Source organism: Temnothorax americanus, unplaced genomic scaffold (genome assembly GCF_048541705.1).
Source record: "Temnothorax americanus isolate GAGA-0224 unplaced genomic scaffold, ASM4854170v1 Scaffold10, whole genome shotgun sequence".
Lineage (NCBI taxonomy): Eukaryota > Metazoa > Arthropoda > Insecta > Hymenoptera > Formicidae > Temnothorax > Temnothorax americanus.
The window spans coordinates 393,576-414,025 of NW_027509231.1; the positions used below are offsets into that span (position 1 = coordinate 393,576).

At 41.9% G+C, this 20,450-nt stretch overlaps 1 protein-coding gene across 2 annotated transcripts in view; it reads left to right on the forward strand.

The window, feature by feature from the left end:
- LOC143899196 (uncharacterized) overlaps positions 1-20,450 on the forward strand; it is a 175,351-nt gene that overhangs the window by 138,760 nt on the left and 16,141 nt on the right. For both annotated transcript variants that reach the window (XM_077409275.1, XM_077409284.1), the window contains one exon: positions 15,614-19,599. In XM_077409275.1, coding sequence (XP_077265401.1) covers positions 15,614-19,599 — 3,986 coding nt within the window. The remainder of the gene's footprint in view (positions 1-15,613; positions 19,600-20,450) is intronic.

Here is a 20,450-nt window from a genome sequence, read left to right on the forward strand (position 1 = left end):
AGTTCTTTGGGGTCCTGGTCGGGTTAGTTTAGGATGTCCTTGATGGAGTATCGGGCCAATCTCGGCTGGTCCTTCAGCTCGACCGACGCATTTAAACATATGTTAGTTCTTTTCGAGGCAGTCTTGGCTAGTTAAAACTGATTACGAACAGACAATAAATTCTATTACATAAAAAAGTTGTACAGTCTAGTGTTAAGATACTTGCATCACACAAATTTATATATATATATATATATATGTATATATATATATATATATATATATATATATATATATATACAAGTAATTTTCTAGAGTTTACAATAAAAAAAATTTGTGTGATGCAAGTATCTTAACACTAGACTGTACAACTTTTTTATGTATATATATATATATATATACATATAAAAGTGAATTAAAGCTCTCTTTTAAAATAATTTTCTTTACATACAAGCAGATTTGAGAAAAATTAGATTTTACGTTATTTAAAACAGGAGGCTAACTTTATCATGCAATAATAGAAATTACAAATTTCTTGCTATTAACACATTATTATATTATGCATTCTTTACAGTTCTTATTCTAATATATATTGTATAATATATCTAATATGTATTTTAATATGTATATAATTACAAGCTTGTGAACATACATAATTTAAATTTCTTAATGTTCGACGTTGAAAATGAAGCGCGGAGTCTCGCGGTGAGCCACCGAGCGCATAGATATTTCCACGTTGATACCTTTTAACCTTCGCGATTTTCTGCGTGACCCCGCGGGGGCCAGGTCCAGGCATGAGCCCGCGCATTGTAACAATGCATCATCTTGTCGCGCTGGGAGGTTCGGTGCTTCAAGGCTGCCTGAACCTGCGCGACCACGGCCGCGGAATACAATGGACGGTTCAGGCGTAGCGCCGTCGGTTTCAATGCTTACATTATGACCATCCCCGTGCGGCTTGGCACATGTAACGATACTTATCCTAGCGGGGCTTTGTCTCATGTGAGAAGAGTCGAAAGAGGGAACGAACAACGGGAATAAAAATTAACGTGTATTAAGGTTCGCCCGAAATAGTCTGACACGATGATCCTCGAGTTTTTTGAAACCATCAACGAGGCCTTTTAAGCCTCTCGAGGTCTTTATCAAATCTTTTTACGGACCGTGAATTCCGATAATGCATTTCATGCGACTTTGCACGATAATTCTTCTCATTAAGCTTTTAATAACATCTTTACCGTAAAATTAAAAAGTAAGTTACGAGGACATATAACAAGATTAATTAGCTAATGAATTTAAGATGGGAATTGTCTTCTTATGATCTAAATAATTTTTTTCTAATTTAGGGGACACTAAAAATTATACCATCTTCGAAATTAGATAACGCTTTAACTTTGTGCCACATTTGTCTAACGCGCGTTGCATACTATAGTGCGTGCAACTGGCGCTGTCTGATTTCGTACATCTCACGACGTCTCACGTCGCAGACATTTCGTATGTCATTCGAGTATATCGCATCATAAAGCCAAGATTTTTTTTTACAGATTTGTTATCGCGATACCATGTCGATAAATCTGCAAGATGGCTCAGATCATTGTTACATTGCACGTTTGCAATCTAACCGACATAGTCGAGATCGTTGCGACCGATCGTAACAGCGTTCTTGGGGGGCTCCCTCTCCCTGGAGTGCATCGCGATCGGCGTTGCCCTTTGCGGGGACGCTGCTCTTCGTCTTGCGGACGAGCGTCGTGACTCCGAGATCAAGCACAGTGCATCGTATACATCCGTATATATCTCGGGGCGCATCCGCGCGCGCCTTTATGTTACGCGCGCATCGGGACACGTGGGCTCATTAGCCGTGGCATTACTTGCCGGAAGACGATCGCCGTGTAAATTATCGGCGTATGCACACCCTCCGATCTGTTCGCGATCGGTCGACCAAAGGGATAGGTCGCGGCATCGCTCCACGGGGGTCAACCAAGGTATAGCGGTACTGGCGCGGCTCTTTGCCGGCCCTTTGACGATTTAATAAGCGAGACGACAACGAATGAATACACGTACGTCTTTATTTGTCGTGTAGCTTTAATCGATGTTCAATAAATACATTAAGTACAGAATTTATTCTTCATCGCGGTTCCTTGCAAGAAATATATAACATTACGAAGCGAATATATTCATTACATGCTTAACTTTAATTATTTCTAAATTTTGTTTAATATTAAGAGGTACCTATATAAAAATGTATCATTTTTATTAAATAACAAATGTGAAGATATTTAATTCTTTTTTAATTTATGTTAAAAAACAAAATTCATAAACATTTTACTCTAATATATTGCCAATTCTCTAAAACAAGAACAAATCTTATATATTTTCTCAGGCAGAATTGTTATAACTTCTCAGAGACTTGTTTCTTTAAGCAATGAATTTATAGGACAAATTTCTGTCTAATTGGGGATCGGGAATGACGTCGAGAAATTTGCCCGCCGTAGCACGTGATTTCAGGGCAGTTATTTTACTGACTACAGATAGAAACGTCAAAATACGGTTGAGAATTCATTTGTATGAGACGTCGCAGCAAAATGCCGACCTTTCTCCGCGTATAAGTCAAGGTTCAATGTCCAAGCGGGAGTTTGATCGGAGTAGCGAATGGCAGTGTAGATCGCCTTCGGCGCTGATTATTGGCCGTGGGTCTTCGACGTCGCGTCAGAATGACATCCTGCGAAAGTATCGCGATGAATCCCCTTTGATAAGCGGGAGTCGGGATTGAGTTACAATTTGCATGGCCGAATTACGCATACAAAAGATCCTGCCAGGCTTAGACAGCGGATAATACCCGGCGAAGGACCTCGCGAAAGTATCCGCACGTCATCCGGATTTCTGTTTCGAGCTATCTTGATACCGATCATTTTATTATTTGTCTCCCACGTGCGCGCGTAATTGATCCAAATTAATTCGCTGCGCACAGCAGCAGCTTTATGTGAATCACTTTGAATAGGTGCGTTGTCATTGAACGGATTAGGATTTAAGATCTGATTTCATTTGTATCGATTACCGTCCTATTTTCCATCTCTTTTTCAAGGAAAAGCAGGATAGCACTATTATATGTATTTATCTATTTTATTACAACGATAATGATCAATAACAGCTTTCATAATACTGTCTGGAACTATATTATTATGCGCTTACGTAATACGTGACGATATCCAGACGTGCGTGGATTGTTCATTAATCAATTCTGCAAGTGTGGGACTCAGACAGCTGGTCTGCTCAACGTCAGCAACAGGTGTCGCAAAAAGTGTCGCGTTTCTAGAATAGTTCTCGATTATTACGAGTACATTCTTTAGTTTAAATTATTACACGACTGAAAGACGGCTTAGACGCTTTTCTTTGCGATAGATCTTTTCGATTGTTGACTTGAAACTTTAGAGTAAACGGTGTTTATAACAATAAACTTTGTCACAGATTGTGTAATAATTTTTCTATCTAATCTAAAACCGATCGCGCATGGAAATATCGCGACATCACATGTTCGATGATATTGGAAGGTATTCAGACCGAATATCTTCGCAGTCACTTGAATAATGACCAATTAATTAATTGCGTTAACTCTACGATGATTCACGTTTCTAATAATTAAATAATTTCCAAAATAACTTTCGACAATTCATTTACTGGAGCACACAATCGTAATATATCAAAGAGTTATGCGCTTTGTAATTGTTAATAACTTCTGAGAAACTCTTTAATGAAATACATAAAGCGCATAACACTAATAATGGACGTAAAAAAAAAAAAAAACGGACATTGAGATTCAGACTCGGGCCATCCGTAAACGAGACGAGTAAGATATAGCCTTTGTTACTTTCGAATCTGCTGCCGAGTGATGTATGTTCGGCAAGGATCGCAGGCGTACAGTGTCGCCGTTCTTTTTCGCCATTACTCTTCGTGCATACGTATGTAACGTGTACCGGCCGGAGAATCGTTCGATGACTGATGGCGATTGTCCGGCATCGGACGACGCGACCGTGATCTTGGCGGATAGCCTTGAACGTGCGTTTCAGCATAACTCACCGAGTGTTCGCATATATATTCGCGTGCGCGCGCGCGTGTGTGTGTATACCAGGTAGAAAATAATTCTTCCTTTCCCTCGACCGATGCCGCACTATATCTTTCGATTCCGCCAGCCGCGCTCGCCGTGTAATTGTTAAGAATCGCTCGTGTACCGCAAAGCAGCAATATGTAAGTGAAATACACTACTGTTCGTCGGAGCGTCAGCGAAAAGTCATACAATAGCTGGATTACAATTAATCAAAAGCTATAATTAATCGTCCCTCATTGGATTCGCTCAGTTACACAATATTAGACACAGAATGAGAGAGCTCCGCAATTTTTTTTCTGATGGGTTCTGCGGTAGCTGCAGCGCGTAAAAATGATTTATGGTTCGTCGTATTTCGAAGAGTGTGCCCCTTCGCTATTTATGCGGATCCGCGGGCGAGGCGTGTCGCAACGTTTAATCCACGAACGAATGTTACCTCATGTCATTCGCGCTTCAAGGAAATTATCTTCTTATACGTACATACTAATTGCAATCAAGATTCTTCTCTCGACACAACTTAGCTTTATTATCTAACACACAATATTGCCTTATCAACTATTATACTTATTACTCTTATTACTAAGTGTTACACGCCAACTTATTTAAATATTTTATGTGCAAACTATTATATATACTTAGCGATCATTACGGATTATTTTCCAATTGTATGTACCACCTATTCCTCGTCAACTATTACACAGTATACTGCACTATTACACCAACAATAATCACCTTGCTATCTCAAATTAGTTATCTAAAAAAAATACAGATAAATCTAAATTGCGCATGATCAACTTTCTCTCGCGGCGTCACGTCGTCCATCATACCTCTCCGTATAAGCAACAGAAAAGAATCTCTGTCCCCCTCCCAATACGAGAGAGGCTGATGATTTTGCGAATCGTGATGTCCCGCTGATGCACGACTATGATAATATGTACTTACATACACCTTTCTCCATGTCTTTGCGTGATATCCGGAAGATCGCGTAGCAGAGTGTATTCGGCGTAAGGAGTAAGCCTTACATTCGCGGAAGCGAACTCGATGATCTTGATCGCGATCGCGCGCCTTCTTTTGCGGGAGAGGAAGAAAACGAAAGAGAATCGATACGCGGAGCTGCAATGTGCGGAGGAGTGCCTCTCGAGATCCCGCGGGATAAATCGCGCGTGGGGAAGATGAATTTTCGCTTCGGCGCGTCTCGAACGGTGAATGCGGAAATAACGCGTCAATTACGGCCGAGGGGAAGAGAAAGAGGCAGAAGACAGGAGAGGAAGGGAGATGCAATATCTTAAATCACGACCGTGTACATTAATTCCGGATAGTCGCAATTTATATGATTTATATTCAATCACCCGTGCCCTCGGGTGCTCGTATGTTACCGCGCGAATTTTTCGCGCGAGGCCCCGGCGCGGATTATTCGCGGCTACTTATACGCGGGCGCGATTCGTTAAGCTTTGTGAGGCAGTATCGAGCCGAAGCAACATGTCAGACGCAAAGGTGTGTTGTCTACTATATATTACCCATCTTATTTTACGGGTATAACAAGCACAATGTTCCATTGAAAGTTTGAAGTGGGTGTATAGCCAAAGATGGTAAAAAGCAATAACTGAAGGATGAGAAATTATTAATCACTCGTAAAAGTTTTTTATCTCGCCGCTTATTTTCATGAAGTACCTAATCAGTGTAACAAAGTAATATAAACCGCAATAATAATCTTTATTGTAATACGTCAAAAAAATCTTTGGAATAATATTATACAAGTTTTCACATGCAAAAACTATCTAATTTAATAATTTTAATATTTACTAAAATTACACATGAAAATAATTTTCAGATATTTAACACATCTTTTGGTAAAATTTGATTATCTCAAAAATGATAATACAAGCGACAATATATTTTTAATATTTTGTGTTTTTTGTGTGCACGCGATCCTCACGCATAATATGCTAATTTCTCTTCTCTCCGACATCGCATTCTCGCGATCGCTTTTCGATCCAGGAAACGTTTTGGGATGCGGTCGGCTACTTTTTACGAGTCTCGATTCGACCGTCCGCGTTCCATTGTTGCCCGGAGATCTGCATACGATTTAATGGAACATCGAGGAGCCCCATTGTGCGTTCCTGAAGATCTTACGTAACGGCACGGTGTACGATAATATCTTCAATACATAACCGTACGCGCGAGTTTGATTCAATGATACCGGAAGATTCCTCAGGCAATGACGCGTAATCGTCGTAATTCCCATTTCATTATCGTGATCATTTCTTTGGGTACGTCTTGTGAAAAAGTATATCCCTGTCGATCGATCATAGAACTCGCGTCGAAAATCATACGGTGTGTAATTGCATGGACCCAATACTGAAGAATCTACGCGACGCGAATAACTGAAATGGTCCCGCAAAATAGTTTCAGCTCGAGTTATTGTTTTTTCTCGCGTAATTTCCTATGCACTCTCGGTATGCCGCAACTGCAACTCCGAAAGTGCACTTGCGTTCCTCGTCTGAATCGATCCGCGTTCGCGCGATTTAATGGAACATCGGCATTATGCAACCGACCGGCCGTGCTCGATACGATCTTCGATGTACGCGTAATCGCGCGCGTGTGTGAGTCGCTATCTGGATTAATCGCGCGCGTGTTCGCGCCGCGAGTGATTTAGGCGAAATGCGCCGGGGATGACCGTGACCCTCTCTCGATCGGGACGAGAGATCATGGTCCAGGAAGCGGCGCGTCTTTTCTCGCTCGTCGTTTGTGAATTTTGCCATATCGCCTTTCATATCGTCACGGCTGTCTGATACCAATTAATCATGTGACTCTGCAATTATTAGGCGTTTAATAGTATCACGTATGTAATTTAACATAATTATAGGATATAATAGGAAATTAACTTTTAATTACGAGCAGATCTACCAATAATAATCTAAGTAGCAAAACTGTCTGTATGATGCATGTTCTTTAACAGTACGTGCATTTGCGAAAGCTTTTATTTAGTAAAACGTTTATGTTTTTACTTCAATCGAGATATAAAACCGCTTATATTAATTCCATGATTGTGACTATTAGAGTGTTTATTATTTAAAGACCCCGACTTTTTCTTTACATAATTGCTATAAGCAATGTACTTTTAACTGCAATGTGTGTTAAGATCCATCTGATATAACAATAGTATAAAGTACGATTACTCAAACGTCATCTACAACAATGTTATGTCGTCTCGTGTTTAAATTTTGTTTCAATCTTGTATAATATTAATTGGATATTTTATTTGCTTGAGTATGACGTAGTTATTAATTAGAGAATTAATTACATTATCATATAAATTTATAATTTAAAAGAAAGGACCCTTGTTTCAAAAGCCATGCATAGCGTTTAAAACTAGGTTTTTTTTTTTACTTATATCTTTTTGCAACTTCAAAAATACTTGATTCTTTAACGGGATTTGTCAATTTGTCAAACGAGAGCTGTGACTCTCAACCGGTCGATGATCGCTGTCCAGACGGTGATCCGTTATACATAATTATCGCAGGATTATGCGCATAGTGACCGGAGTGTCCTCCGTACTCCGGTCTCCGGTCGAGGATTGTCGACGGAAACGGATGTACGCTTCACGAGACAAATCACTCGTACATAGACGTGCCTGTATATTACAATTCTACAGAAATTCTCGCTGAAGATACACGTCGCATCTCAAGTCGTATTATTGTATAACCGCAGTTTTCCGATAGTTTTCATCTTTCGTGAAATTCACTCATAATTAATTAAATTTTTTTGTATAAAGTTGCATTATAAGAACATAACAAAAATAATGATTATACTTAACTTAAAAATATTTGAAATAAAAACACTATTGTGTGTTTTTATTCGTCGCGTTTAAAAATAACTAGGTAATACTAAAATACTAAATGAGAAACTTAGGTAACACGGATGAATTTGAAACTACTTGTCATTAACATGTTTATAACAATTATTCTCATTGAAATAATAAAAACATGTTGACGGGTTAAGAGGCATCGTGTAAAAAATGAATATCGCAAACGTAGATCTGAGATCTCGCTATAAGCTTTTTCACAGAACAAGCAACGCGGTGTCTGTCTTTTTATGGTAATACGAAACTACGAAAGGGAAGAATTGACAGGCAGTTGCCTAACACGCGTCGTTGCGTTATACTGTCGATCGGCGCAAAAGATAATTCTGCGCGATCGCGGTAGCTCGTCGATCAAATTAATCTATGAATCAGCCGTTTTGTCATTCTTTCGGATGCTTCTAGGTTCATGACCGAACGAGAGTGCGTAGGTTATTAAGTTTCGAAAAGTAGGAACGTCCGTGAAGAAATTAAAGCCTACTTTTCTCAATCGTAATTGACGCGTTAAAAAAGAATTATCGACCATCTCAAGATCAACTTTGTTCTAGCTTTGTTCTAGCCGACGCCGACGCAATGGTCGTTAAAAAATAACATTTCGACCCGGATGCGGCGTTCGATTCTCATCATTAACTTAATCGTTATTGCGCAACTGCGTTTAGAATCACGTAATCATCGATTCTCGATTCTGGAAAAAAAAAAGAAAAACAGTATTGTTATCTAATTATCCAAATTAGTTAGGCGCAGCAATCATCGTAACGACGGTAAAGTGTCATTTGCCATAATGACGACAATAAATCCACGAGAAATAATTATCATTACTGTGACTAAGCGACTGCATCAGATGAACATGCACATTATACCGATCATCTTTTTCGTGCCGTTGATTTTGTCTTATTTAATTCGGTGAATGAATGAGCGAATTTTGGGCCGCAAACAGCTGCGAGATTCATTACGCGCGTCGGAGATTTAATGAACCGTCCATTACGTCGATCAAACTCGACAATTCGTAATTATCATTGTTACAAGCGTTGTCGCCAGCGGCAATACAAACTGTCCGAGACAGATCGGAGACTGCATCGAGAAATCGGTCGGTCGATAAAATTATTTCGGTCTCGCATTGTAGCGTATTGTGGCTCGTCGTGACTGTGTACGCCTTCACGGATCAGAAGACGACTCTCCCTGCAGATGATATCTGACTAGCTTTAAATAATGGGGACCTTGCTGCGAGTGAGTTCGACGTTCCACGTCGTGAACCATAGTAATCATTTATACTATGTTCTCGTGCGAGTAATACGTTCCCGAAGAGATGAACGATTCCTTACATAAAAAAAATTTCTTTCAGTTGAGAGGCGAAGAAAGGTGGATTTACCGCATTTGAAACGTATATTTATTTTTCGTTATTTTATTTCAATTTCTATAAAAAAAATTTTAGTCAAACTATTTTTAAACCTTTTAAAATTATGGAGAATTTACGCAGTAATTTATGAAACAAAAATTATCAGATGCTAATAATTTTTAATTTACTTCCTTAATATGTTACCTTTTTACCTCTTTTTCTATAGCATTTGTAAAACATTTTAACGTGGCATTTTTTAATTATTGTATGTAGTTTTCGTTAGAAAAATAAAATATGAATGTAATATTTTATTCTTTAAAACTTTTTAAAGTCAATTTGCTTTTTCCGTTAGGAAATAAATTTCAATTTACGAGAATGCTAAATGCATCGGTGGTTCATTGTGTTACTGTGTGACAAACGCGTTCTGCCGAGCATTGAATAATTGTCGCCTCATTCCCTATCATCCTCATATTTGTGCGAGGATGCAACGCAATTTGCAGTTGCATGCGAGAGGCATGCAGGGGAAGAGCGAGTGCTCGCGTACCTCCGGGGCTTCCGTGTAGATCATTGATCACGCCGGATTAAGGAGATTTGTCGTCGCATGGTAGCGGAAGCGTGGGCGGAAAACGATTCTCTTTGTCGTGTCTTCTCGACGAGAGACGGGAACACGTTCGGCGACTTCCTGCTTCTCCTCTGAACGCCGCATCCGACCGGTCGCTATACTTGCAGGCCGCACTTTTTCAGGATTATTACCGTGTATTCATTAAACCCGCGAGTCTTGATTGCATCAAATTGCCGGAACGGACGATGCCGTATGAAACGGTTACATAAGGGTGCACGCGATTGCGAATGTTTCGACCACTGATGATGAATGGGGCGGACAATGCTGCACGGACAATAGCTTCACGATCGCCACGAGCTACTTCGTGCGTCCGACTAGAATTTATTTTGATTTTTTTTTTTTAATTGAAACGCTCTATTTCCACCGTGAAGACATATCTCCGCGAGGCATCTGGCAAAGTCTCTCAATATGAAAATATATTAGTTCTCTTCATATATACTCATATGTCAATTTGATAAAAGCGCTACCCCGGTTTACACAAATATGAACGAATTAAATTCTGTACGTAGCATGTCTTAAAATAATGTTTGTTATTATGGAATATTTTACATAACAATTACAAAATTTATTTATTATGTAATTATAAGAAAGGAAAGGCGGAAAATCAAATATCACATTGCAGTATTGAAGTAATTGTTTCTTAGCCTGTGCAATATAAAGTTTAGAAAATTGACGCAATCTTTCATCGTTTGTGGATTCTGCATTTGTCTGGCTGGATCTTATGAGATCTTTAGCGCTCATTTCCGCTTTCATTCCGCCCAGCTTTTCCTGATTTGCAAGTCGGGTAGCACGCATATTGTTACGCTCGTTGCAGATTATTCTAGCACGATTAAGCCAGCTATTATGTGAGATACGCTTTTGTAACCGCCGCTTCGCGTAACACTTTTGCCGAAGTGTCGATGTCCGACATGTATCGCGTGGCTTACGATTTAATTTTCACGTAAATCTATTTCATGACGATACAAAACATATAGGAGCAAAGTTAGCTTATTATTATTTTATTGCAGGTTTTAATTATTAAGTTAATAATGATATCATTATTTTTATAAATTTAATCGATGATAATTGAGGATTAATTTTAAATTAAATATTAAATTATGATATGTGTAAATAAAATATTATTATTAATGTTAACGCAATTGTGATATATCAGATTACGGACCAATCGTGACTCTGGACCTTTTCTTTTTATATCACCGATCCGATGGGACTAAATGCTCGCGGGTATATCGCAATATTGAGCCATTGCGCGAGTCCTCGTGACATCGAGATCATCGCCAGGGCCAAGGCTCTGTGAATAAAGCCGCAGATAATATTCATAGATATGAAGCAACCCGGAGGGTTATCTTCGACACGAGGGATAGCCCGTCCCTAAAAATCCACTCAACAAAGCGACCCCCCTCGAAACGGGACATATAAATTGCGAGAGCTCAGAGAGCAGTTCTCATTGGGAAACCGCTCTCGAAGAAGAAGAATAATACAACGTTAAGACGCGTTCTGATCGTTCTCCGTGCATCGAGTGATATATAGAAATAAAATATCGCTTTAAATAAATCTTAGCAGCTATTTTTTAAGGTATACAAAAAAGAGATTCGAGATTATCTGTATAATGTTTAATATAAATATAAGATTAAATTTTATAGGATTTGTTTTAGATAATTAAATATATATAATTGACAATTATTATTTATTTGTTAAGAAAAATACAGATGTGTAGTTGATTTACGACAATATCATCAAACAAGTAAAAAATTAATACGAATTTAATGTAACCAAAAATATTTTTAAGGAGAAATATAGATTTTATAATGTTTTTATTAGTCGCAAATTAATGTTCGTAATAGATGTGGAAGATTTTTGGTGGAAGAAAAATTATCTTTAAAATTGAGTGAAGAAGAAACTTTGAAAAATATTCTGTCAAAGATTTTCACGGTATTCTCATGCGTGTCTGAATACGCACACTTGGGTTCGGATCGCATCGTGTTACACGTGTATGTAAGGGTGACTACAAGCCTGAAATATTTATCTGCTATTTATCTGCGATCGCGCTTAGCTAAGCGGCATTAGGTTTCGGAAGCCGATGAAGAAGCGACGAGTCGCGCGGCAATATCATTGGAATATCTTAAAAGCGCACGCACACAACATTCAGTATTACATAATAGCGCTGGTAATAGAGACATAAGTATTCGCCATACGGACTGACATATTATGACACCTTAAGCCGCAACTGCCATTTTACTTCCTAACATCTGCTAACTGCAGTAGGAAACTTACTTCCTGTCGCGGCTTCGCCTGAAAATTGCGCGTGACGCGCTTATTAAGACTTATCAATTTTATATTGTACGTGCAACATGCATACCGAGAATTCTTGCCAACCAGATGAAATAAGAATTAACAATAAATTTGTACCTATATTTAGGTATAGTACGATGGGTAGCTAAAAAGGTAATTTTATATAGATTGTTTGAACAGGATTTCTAGGATATTTAGTGTGTAAAGGAATTGAAATTAAATAATAGTCCATTGTATAGACACATCGACAAAATTAAAACACTGCGAGATTACGATGATTTATTAGGATATCTCAACTATAAAATATGCCGTTCTGAGAAGTAATATAAACGTATAGAAACGCGGTAAAGCTTATGTTCATGGAAAATACGTCAATTGTTACGCGGCTACTATTATTTTATTGTTCTCGCAATCGGAGCTTCGACACGAATACTGCGTGAACACTCGATAATTTCACAGAACCGTGCAGGCAACAATTTCTCCCTTCAGACAAAGGCTGCTCGTCGGCGTGAGAATGGCATTATGTCGAAGCTATTAAAATTGCAACGCGATGCACGATTGGCACGTTTGTTGCGATAATAAAACAGACATTGAGATAAAAAAAAACAGCCGAACTGTGCCTCATAACGAAAGTGGGGCAGTGAAACGGTATGTGCGGACTCGCGGGACCCGGGGACCCACGCATCTCACGTCGAATCTGGGACCGCTCTCGTGGGTCCAGCCCGCGAGTGTGTGACACATCTCGGAGTCGTCTCACGTGCCCGCATTGTAGTTCACTCGGGCAAGTCAGCCAGCCAGCCAGTCAGCCCGCGGTCGTCGAGACCCCCGGGGACTGAGAACCCACGGAACAAGAACAGAAGCAACACTGACCTTCCTCATACACGTGTCCACATAAAATATTACGATGCGGTCACGTTCGCGACGACAATTCGCGGACTCGCGACAGCGAGCCTTGTCTCTCCATCCATCTTTCTTTCACTTTTATAGCGCATGGCAGCACGTTTTAAATCTAGAATGGTATAGCGTTTAAAATATAATAATATAGATATTCAACATTAAAATACTATTATATATTTTTTTAATTTGTTTATCAAATTATAAATACCGAAATTAAGTTGCATCTTCCGAATTATTGCACTCATTGCAATCGTTGTAAGATTCTCGGATTTTTCTTTTTTTTTGTTTGTTACGTTTTACGATCTTTTCTTTATGCCTTCTCCGAAACTGGTGAAAATTCCGCGTGAAGTAGAAGGTTAGACGACAATTCCCGCGATTTCGGTTGAGATTAGGCAGACTGCATTATTCAGAGCTCGGGTTGGCAGGATACTCGTGTATATTTATAAGCAGGTTCCACAACGGGGCGGATTCCACATCGCGATTTGCACGTTCGGAATATCTGTTTCGTTAAAATGTATCTCTAAGATGTTGAATTGGTTGTAGAGCCTGCAATGCCTCGGATTGCCGTATACACGGTGACAAGTTATTATCCCAGCGGTCAGAAATTGATCTTCACGTGTACATATATTTGAATATATATCTTATCATTTTTTAGTAGGTAAGTCGAGGCATTGCGTGGGATCCAAAATAAAAATTTCAGAAAACTTAAAAGCACTTTACAGAAAGAATTAATTTTTATATATCTTCTTTATATATATATATATAAATGTTACTTTTTTTCCTATAAAATACTTCTAAAATTTCTCTATTATCCGAGGCATTATAATAACATCTATATACCTCCATAGTCACAAATATTCGCAAATTCCTATAACAGAGTTTTAAATTCTCAAAACGCGCATCGGGTTCAAGTTCATAATTTCGAAGTCGCAGGAAACATTTTAACACAGAATAACGCATTAGGCGGAGAATCGCGGATGAAAACCGAGCCGTCGTATGTCACGATAATCCCCGAATCCACGAGGCCTTCTCACGGAGCATTAGAATCATTCGGAAATTCACGCTGTCACGAAATAGTATCTATTAGACCTTTTAACGAGCTGACAAGCCGGACTTTTATGTCGCTGTAAATTAAGTTCGTTACAGCTGTATCGTCCCTCGAGAGTTTTTGTCGAATCGAGGAACGTTCGCTTCGGGCGTCGGGCCCGCTTACACGGACAATGAGAGAATAAATTTGTGACGCGCGGCATCTTCTCTTCTCAATCCTCGCCGACGAGCTCTTAATGACCCCCCCAGCGAAATATGCTTGTACGTAGATATTATGGCGCGCGTTCTTCGGCATTTTACAGTACGAACGAATTTTCCAAGCGAAGCGAAACGAGCAACGCCCATTATCTGCACGATATGGCTGTCGGCGGACGTTATTGTATGTACCATGAGAAAATTGCGAGGAGAGCAATTCTTGGGTATAAGCACAGAGGAACGAGAAGTTCGTCAAGGAAGAGTTTATGGACGCATATGTATATGATAACGTTGCACTAAAGTTTTTTTATTTACTTATTATTTCTCATTTACCTAAAACGAAAGGTAATTTATTGAAAGAAATCGACTATTTATTTAAAATTTTGTTATTAAAAGTTTTAATTATACCGGAAGAATAACACGCGGAGACATTCCAATATTAGAATTTTGTAATAAGTTGGAATTTTTTGGTGTTGCAATAACGCAATGCTTAGATGCTTTTGAATAAACTCGCCGAATGAGATGTCGTGATCCACGAACGCGATTCGGATCGTTTTTACAATCGCGACAGACGATTAGTGGCGGAATGTTCGTTTGGCACATGGAACCGTGAGAGGTAACGGTACCGGACCTTTCGTATACCTCCAAACCTACTCGGCCATCCGCGACCCTGAGAAACACCGTTACTTGAAGAGCTCCTCTCCGCGAGAATTTTTTCGTTTCGCACGTCGCACGCGCGGCGAATATAATTGAGAACTTAATTACGTTTGCTGTGTAGCGTGAAGAGGAGGCGGTCAATGTTCTTCCGGTTTTCACCGAGACGCTCTGACGAATGATGATTGCGAACGGCGATTCGCATTAATCCGTTTGTAGAAAATTCTCCTCTCCGTCGCCGGAACCGTGCGGGAACGAACCAGAACTTATAATCGCTTCAGTTACGCACCGTATCATTGTTTCGCATGTGATTAACATTTAGAAACCGCGTTAAGACGTACTTCTTCAATGTAGTAATGTATACTATGGCGTAGTTGTAAAGTATCAATTATCGCAAACAAGATGTATTAATTTTATTTTTAATAGGGACAAATAAAATCTTTATTTTAATTCTGAAAGCAATAAACGACTCATAGAACTTTAGGATAAATATCTCGTTACTAAAATTATCTTTTATAAAAAATCAATATTTATATCTATCAAGTTATCGTTCGTTTCTAATATATATTATATTAAATTTACTCGAGGCAATTAAGAGTGTTAGACATCTATCAGCAGAGACTCCATCTTTGTTCGCAGATACGTCAGTCACAGATCATCGTCGTGGGCGCACATCCCCACACACGGATCTGTTGTCATCAAAAGCTAAACGCGAGCAGGCGCTACGCAACATTCTCACTGCAAGAAGGCGACAGATTCTGAATCAACGCTCACATCATGAGACCCATCGGATTCTCTCGAGTCGTAGACCACGACCTGGCGATATCATCTCGAAGGGTCTTCCAGACATCCTCGAAACTCAAGAGACTAGGCACGACATTTACGTCACAAACGCGCGAACGGAAGTGTCAGTGGAAGAGGAAACTCCGCAATCGTCGAGAAAATCAATCGAAAAAGTTGTTTCCACGATCAATCTCGATGCCATGAAAGTAGAGATAGAACCGCAAATCGCGAAAAAACTTACGAACGACGAAGCTCTGTTGACGTCGACGACCGAGCAATATGAGAATATTTCTTCGACATTTTCTTCAGTCGCTCTAACGCCGACTATGTTAACCAATCAAAAATTGGGAGACGCGGATACGCGCAAGAAGAATACTGTATCGATGCCGGAGTCATTATACAACCACTTCCGGCCAGTGGAGAGCAATATTCCGGTGGAAGATATGTCGCAGTTTCTTTATTTCGGCCAGAAACTTCAGCCGGAAAACGTCACCAATAGCAGTAACAATAATTCCGTCGAGACGACATCGACGAACCCGACTTCTTCGCGCAGAAGATATTCCACAAAGAGATTCAGTCCGACAATAGCCACGCCGGTAGAGGAGATTATGAACGAAGAGATGAATATTGCGTTAGAAACGTTAGAACGACGGACAATCGAGAAGAATCAGGTATCGAGGATTAAGAACATGTTTAGGAGCTCGAGTAATGGGCTGTATTACCGGAAGCCGAGGCCTACAGCGGACGTCGTATCCAATGTTATTCCAGGGAACGAGTCAAGCCCCGGTATCGTTAGCGGATCGGAAACGAGGAGCGAAATGAATGCGGTAGACGACAAATTCCACCGCGGCGACCCGTCCACTCACGCGGACGGGACCCGCGATCGAGTTCCGCAAGGGAGAGGAAACGCAACCCACGTCATCGAGGCGAGCACAACGACCCAGATATCGCGGCAACGTCAGTCTGATGACGATACCGAAGCGAAGATCGTCGTGGAGAGTGAAATCGACGCGAAACTCCCGAACGGGACAATCGTAGCTTTAAATGGAACCGCCGAGAGGACGACGAACGATTTTGGGAAGGACAATGAGAAGAAGAAAGTCACCGAAATGAAGACGGAAGTAGGGAATGCGGAGAAATCGGAGCATAAGTTAACGAATGTCGAGCGGACAGTGTCAACATTGCAGAGAGCGGGCGCGAGGCCTCAAGAGAGCGACAACACCGTGACAATATCGTTACCATCGCGGACGGAGTCGTCGACGCTGCGAATCGTGGTGCCGGATGACAGCTTGAGACTCTCGAGTTTCGCGATCGAGGGCGAGCGGACCCATCGCAATACCGTTAAGCAGCAACCGGTCACGGATCCCGTCGCGGATCGACCGGTTCGCGTGTTGACCGCCGGCGATATCGCTCCGAAATCATCGCCGTTATCGACGTCGCCCTTGACGACGGAGTCATCGGCACCTGCCCTCGTTGACTCAGATCAACAGCCTCAACAGCAGCAGCAACAGCAACATCCGCAGCAACACGTGTACGCTTATACGATAACGAACGTGACGCGATTGTTGCGCAACTACACCGGACCTGGATTAAGCGGCGAAGAGGAAAGACAAGGAGGAGGTAGTGTTGGCCGTGGTGCTAGTAGCGGTGCCGAGATAACGAGTGGTGGAACGTCGAAGCAGCGGTCTCAGCAGCAGCAGCAGCAGCAGCAACCACCGCTGCCGCCGCCGCCGCCGTCTTCTCCTCTTCTGCTTCCTCGTGCCAGCGATGGCAGTATAGAACCGGCACGAACGCCGGCGGGACTCAGTGCCGGCGCGACCGTCGAGCCAGCCGCAGCTGCTGGAACGTTACCCAGTGGTGTTGATGGTCTGGTGGGGGAACGATCGAGGAAAGCCGTTCCACAACAGAAACGAACGGCCAGCCAAGGAACAGCAGCGACCTGGTCCTCGTCGCATTCAGCCGCGAATGATAGCGTTATCTCGCCGACGAGATCCGTTAAATCGCCGGAAATCGGAAACAGAGGATCGGTCAGGTGGAACAACACCAAGTCGCGGACAGGACTTGGCGAGCAGGAAGGTGCTAATGATCGGAGATTCCTAAGGAAGAGCGCCAGCGCGGTGTTAAATCAAAGATCGACTGTCAACGAAGAATCTTCGTCTCTGGCGTCGAGCAAACGCCGCAGAGTGTTGGCTTCTCCGAGCGGGGTATCCTCTTCAAACGGTACCAGGAGGGTGAAGTCCGGTGAAGAGAAGATTGAGAGTGCTCAGGATAAATTAGTGGTAAACGATCGATCGTCGAACGGGACGCGGCTTGCGGATCGCGGGAAAGTTTCGGACGATGAAGCGCCAGGTATCGATTCTTTTTCGAAAGTTTCGCGTACGAGCGGGGTGAACGAAGTGCCGAGTAACAGTAGTTCGCAAAAAACTACCGTCATGGGAATCTTGAGTCAAAATTCGAGTGCAACTGACGAGACGATGGACGCGACCGATCCGTCCGTCCTCGTTGACGCGATCACGACGACGGAGGTGGAAAAGTCTCACGTTCTTGAGGAGGATATTGTTACTGCGTCAAGTGTAAACAATGAAAGCGATATCGGGAGCAATGTTGAAGACGATCAAGGTGTCGTGATGCTGAACAAGACCGAGAGTGACGTAAACGCAACAACGGACGGTATTATCGAGACGACCGTGACAGTGACCGAGCAAGTCGATAAAATTGTCGCGATTACAACGACGCCGACATCGACGACGCCATCGACGTCGACGACAATGCCGACGGCACCAGTTTTCCCGGTCACGCCTAGAATACTGACGGAAGTGGAAAAGACTGCCGATCCGGAGACTCATACCTTGAGGCCGACGGACATTGCAAAGGAGGCGAACAATCTGGATCCATCAGAGATCCAGAAGAGGTATCGAGCTAAAGACGCGACGACGACGTCAACAACGACGACGACGACAACGGTTTCGCCGATTCAGAATGGCACTCATGTGGACGAGGGTTCGAGCAGAAAGTCGAAAGTTCTACCTACCTCATCGACGCCCACGGTAACGGAGAACGGGAAACGCGTGTCCGGTGAGAGATCGCCGGAAGTCAGAGCGCGTAATTTATCGGACAAGTCGAAAGACAAGGACGATGTGCTGCCGATCATGCATCTGTACAACACGTCGGATATCTTCAACGGGAGCGGGTCGATGGACGGGCTCGCTCGCGACACGGAACGACCGTCGGTAGTGCTTCCGGTGGATTCTGAATCGCAGAACGAAGACAGTCCTGCGACGACGATGATAACGGTGATAATGACGACGACGACGACGACGACGACGACGACGACGACAACCACGGAAAAGACGCCCGAAATGATGGTGACTATCAACAACACGGAAATCAGTAGAGATACATCGACCACCGTTCCCGTTCCCAAGTTTAAAGAATCCACCGTAATTCCAACGAATTCCCGAAAGGACAAACCTGAGGAAAATCGCGAATCCCAGAATACTGTTGTCCCTCCAGGGTTCAAAGGCTCCTCTTTCACGCCTACGGCCAACAGAACGAGGTACAGGCCCGCCTATCATCATTCGATCCTGCCGGAGTACAACGGCACAATGTATCATCCCGGTGGGCTCAACAGGACGTTCTTCGAGACCGGCGAGCCGATTTCAGTGAGCCCGCGGGAATCGATGAACGTCAGTGAGGTGATACTGAAGCGGCACGACGGCGACGCGATCGCCACTCAGGAGACAGTTGCCGTCGTCGGCTATATCCTTGCCACTCTCGTCGTCTTTCCCATCGCCGTCGGCGTCGGGCTCATTCTCAGAAGACTGATACTTAGGAATCGTAAGGTGAGTGAGTTCGAGGTTTCGAGGTCGCTTAGCGCGCCCGCGTGCGATCGATTTAGCTTAGATCGGGATTAGAAAGTATGCGCGAATCGCCGCGCCACGCTCTAGATCGATTCGTGATATTTCGTCTTTCTCTTTTCCGAGATGGAGTCAGAATAGCGATCGGAGGACTGGAAAGCTTCACGGATATCAGATTGAGAATAGGGTCACGTAATTTTTATCATTACCAAATATGCACGAAGTATTCTAAAAATTTTGTCCTTAATTTTATTGACTAATTTTTACAAGAAATTCTTACAAACAATTTAAACTCAAGTAAGTTTTGTGCAATCTCAATTCTTTAGTTCGTAAATCTATTGCGTTTAATATAACATAAATTTAGTATACTGAATATTAACAGATGCCACATGGGTAATTATTGTCAAAGTTTTGAGAGACAAATATTGAAAGAAGCAAAAACCCAGACTAATAAAAATTTAAATTTTTTGATGAATTGAGCAAGAGACAAGACAGACATATCGCTCTTACTGTCTTTAACAAACAACACAATATTCCATCTCGATATGACTTATAGAACACTATGATTTAATTGGAGATCAGATTTACTTACTCTCGAGTGTGGTCGCGATCGAGATCATCATACCAGCGGAAGAGGCGGGGGGAGAAACGATGAAAAAGCGCCGCGTGCAACTCTGTTTTTAATTGATGCACGCCGGGATGTTGAGGTACAAATCGCCGTTCATGCAGCAGTGCCACTTACATACCGTTACGCGGCATGACCGGGATTATCATTGCACGTTAGCATTTATCGTATGGCCATCGTATTAACAGCGACGTTCGTTATCCCACGGAAT